Raw genomic sequence first — 3,778 nt, forward strand, 5'->3', positions numbered from 1 at the left:
CCGCAACACCGCATCCCCCGCAGGTACAACACGCGCGTCGTCGACTGACGGGCGCCTCACCCCCGCCTGATTTATCTTCTCGGGGAGAGACGCCCCATCGGCGTCTCATCGGGCGCATCCCAAGCCACCGCGGCTGCCCCTCGCCCCGCCCTGCTCCGCCGTGTCGGGGCCTCCCATTGGCGCCATCCATGCCGATCCTTGTGCGCAGCCGCCGCCGCTCACGCATTCACTTTCCCCCTCCCCCTCCAGCGACCGGCCGGCCGCCCGGCCATCGCGGCAGCCTTCGAGTCAATCGACGGTCATCCTTCGTCCCACCCTTCTTTTTCGCGCGGCCCGTCGCCTGGTTTCAGCGCAGCAGCGATGCTTTGGAAGTTACCTCCTGCTAATTGTAAGGAATTCACACGATCGGAACATACTGCCTTCCCGTGCGGCGCTTGCGGCCGCATTGCTGGGTCACGTGGGCAGGGGCCGCCGCCGCCGCCGACGCGGCTCGGGGCCTTGCCGCGAGGAGGGCCGCCCGGGGCGTGGCGGCGGCAGCCCCTACCCTGGCGCTGCGATTGGTTGTCGCGGGGCGGTTGGGGATGCGAGCGCGGTGCACGGCCTCGCGTCTGAATCGGCCCGCCGTTGGATTTGCGTAAAACAAAGGTAATGAATCCCGATCAAACGGTTGGAGGTGCCCAGATGCGATGTGGTGGTGTTTCAACATGGGAGAGGGGGCTGTCGGCGTGGATTTGGGGCGGGGGTGAGTGGGCTCGGGGCGTCGGCGCAGCAGCCCGCGCGGCCGGCGACCCAAGCTGGTGGTGCGGGCGCGGCTGCCGCCGCTGGTTGCCGACGGCCTTCCGGAAAAGTGGCGGGGGTGCACGGCTCTCAACAGGCGGCGTCCCGAAGACACGCACATTCAACGGCCCAAACATTCCTCCGGGACCAGGGCCGCTTGAAGCGTGACGACCCCCTCGAGCTGCCCAGAGCCCCGACAGATCTGAGTTCAACTTGGGGCCGACGGCGGCCGCCGAGGTTGCCGCCGCGGGCCGAGGCCCGTGATCGCAGATCATCTGCAGAGCCCCGTGATCTTGGTCCCCGCCGCCGCCGCCTTCGCATCCGTCGTTTTCTGCCCTGCCGGCCCCTGGAAAAAGCCTTTGTTCGACGGCCCCTTGCCGCCGAACGACGCGGGCAGGCAGCCGGTGAGACCGGCGTTGCCGAAAACGGTGAGCGTCTCGAGGGATGACATGTACGGCTTGCTGGGGGCGGCCCACTCCTTCGGGACCGGGCCTGCGGGCATGCGGAGGGGGGGGAGACGTTGGCAGGGATCAGAGGCTGCGATGCCGCCGCGCGGGTCGCGGGGCGCGGCGCCGGGGCCGCTATCGCGCTGGTTTCGATGCGTGCGCAAAGGCAGCAAAAGTCTGGCCAACGCGGGCAGAGCAGCAGACACACGCTCCGCACTTAAGCAGCGGCTTCTGAGCCGGCGCAACCCGAGCCTTGAACGAGCGACCCACAAGCACTGCCCAACGGCCATCGAACCGAACGCTTTCTGCACACAACGGCACGACCTGAGTCGAAACTGCCTCAGAACAGTAAGAAACTGCCCGGTACCTATACATGCTGCCGCATGCTAATCGAATTTGCACGGTACGCCGCCCCGCGCTCACCTGTCAGCTTATTTGAGTTTATTTTCAGGACCTTGAGGTTTTGGAGGGCGCCCCATTCCGCGGGAAGCTTCCCCTCCAGGTTGTTGAACGCCAGGGAGCTGGGGGGACGCGAGGTGGATGGTGTCAGGGTGTCAGTGTGGGCGTGCGCGAGTGTGTGGTTGTGTGAGAGTGTGTGTCTGTGTGTGTGTTGGCGTGTGTGTGTGTGTGTGTGTGTGTGTGTGTGTGTGTGTGTGTGTGTGTGTGTGTGAGAGAGAGAGAGAGAGAGAGAGAGAGGGTGTTGATGCGTGCACGTGTGCATATGCGTTTGTGAGGAAAGCAAGGGTAGCAAAGGGGGTGTGCGTATCAAGGGTGTTGGGGACGCCATGACAAGTCATGATCTTGGGGGCCGTGACACCAGAGGCCCTCGCCAGATTTGAGCTCAACAGCGGCCAAACAAGTTCAGGGTACCACCAACATGTGCCCCGTCATCCTTTGCAGTAAAGAAAGGCAGTCGGGGCCCGCTCACATTTCCCTGAGGCTCTTGGCCTTTGACCAGTCAGCAGGCAGCGATCCAGACAGCTGGTTGTCGTTCAAATAGCTGGGGGTGGTTTTTTTTGTGGGAGTGGGAGGTTGGGGGTCGGGGGGTTCAAGGGGGGATCGAGGTGGGTGGGGAGACGCAAGCATGGAAGTTGAGTAGGGGCCAATTATTTTTTTTTGGGGGGGGGGTGTTGCATCAGAGACGGGGAGACATGGGGCTGTTGAGTATATCGCAGGGAGGAGGGGAGGGCGGTAGAGAGTGGTCTGGGGGTCAACTTGTGGCTTTCAGAGAGTGCCCGGGCGCAGGCAGCGGGGCGACGCGCCGGCGACGCGCTGCAGGCGCACGTGCGCCCGCCCGCGACATCGATCGCAACGGGCGCCTGCCGCGGCCCTCGCGCGGGGCGCTCACAGCTCCTGGAGGCTCGCCGACGCGCCGTAGCCCGCGGGCAGGGTGCCCTTGAGCGCGTTGCCGCCCAGCAGCAGGCCCTGCGGCGGCGCGGCGGTCGCGGTGCGTGGCGGGAATGGAGGCGCATGTGCATGCTGGTTCAGGCATGCATGTTGCCTGTGTGACAACCCATGGGCAGGCATGCCAGGCCTGGCCAGAGCCAAGGGACTCAGCCCGCACATCGATGCCCACTTGGGGGCACGCTTTGGTGGTGGCTGATCGGCAACGGCGCAGCGGCGGTTCTAGAAGTCGAATGGTCGCGTGCTGCATGTGTATGACGCGGCACCAGCTGTGTCTTCTTGGCGCACCTTGAGCCCGGGCAGGTTAGTTATGGCCGTGGCGGGGGGGAGGGTGCCATCCAAAGCCAGGTAGGATATTGTCAACCTTGAAGGACGAAGGGGGGAGGATGAGGACAGGGGCGGTGGGGGCGTGGCTTGGGACAGGGTATATCAAACGGCTCGAGGTTACAATGGTTCACGGATGCACGAACACACACACACACACACACAAACACACACACACACACGCGCGCGCACGCACGCAAACACACACACACACACCTGACAACGTTGCCCGCCTCATCGCACACGACGTTTATCCACTTGCAGTAGGGTGCGACCGCGGGGTTCCAGTCCGCGAGAACCTGACCCTTGGGGTCCAGGGAAGCTTTCACAGCCAGCAGGGCTGGCGGGGGCACAAGAGGTGTCCCAAGGGGACGGAGGGCGCAGAGGGCGTGCGATCGGAGGAGTGCCGCACTCGGCGGACGGGACGGCGGGGACGGCGGGGGTTGCGCGGGGCGCCAGGCTGCGCGGGGCGAAGCGGAAGAGCGGCCTAGAGCCAGCTGGCGGCTGGTCTGGGCGCCCTGTGGCCGAAGGATCTGTGGTGGTCGTGTGCTTTTAATGAAGAAACGCGTGCGCATGGTTTCGGGTGTGCATGAACGAGGGTATGTTGACAACGCAAGCATCGCCACACCTGCTTCTTGGACCTTTGCGGGCTTGATGAGAGTGTTGCCAGCCAGGACGGGCTTTTCGGGTAACGGCGCCGGCACCAGCACTGGCGGCGCGGGCGCCGGCGACGGCGCGGGCGCCGGCGAAGGCGCCGGCGCGGGTCCGGGTGCCGGCGCCGGGGCGGGCTTGGCCGCGGGCACGGGCGGGAGCGCGGGCGGGAGCGC

At 65.6% G+C, this 3,778-nt stretch overlaps 1 protein-coding gene across 1 annotated transcript; it reads right to left on the minus strand.

Moving 5' to 3' along the window:
• Positions 1-1,048: 1,048 nt before the first annotated feature.
• MNEG_14982 (hypothetical protein) lies at positions 1,049-3,526 on the minus strand (the record flags this gene model as incomplete). The annotated part of the gene is made up of 7 exons (XM_014036547.1): positions 1,049-1,269; positions 1,647-1,744; positions 2,152-2,223; positions 2,572-2,648; positions 2,916-2,991; positions 3,168-3,291; positions 3,517-3,526. The coding sequence occupies 7 exons, from the start codon at positions 3,524-3,526 to the stop codon at positions 1,049-1,051; spliced, it is 678 nt and encodes a 225-aa protein (XP_013892001.1).
• Positions 3,527-3,778: the final 252 nt, after the last annotated feature.

The sequence above is a fragment of the Monoraphidium neglectum genome, assembly GCF_000611645.1.
Source record: "Monoraphidium neglectum strain SAG 48.87 unplaced genomic scaffold scaffold04927, whole genome shotgun sequence".
NCBI classification, from domain to species: Eukaryota; Viridiplantae; Chlorophyta; class Chlorophyceae; order Sphaeropleales; family Selenastraceae; genus Monoraphidium; species Monoraphidium neglectum.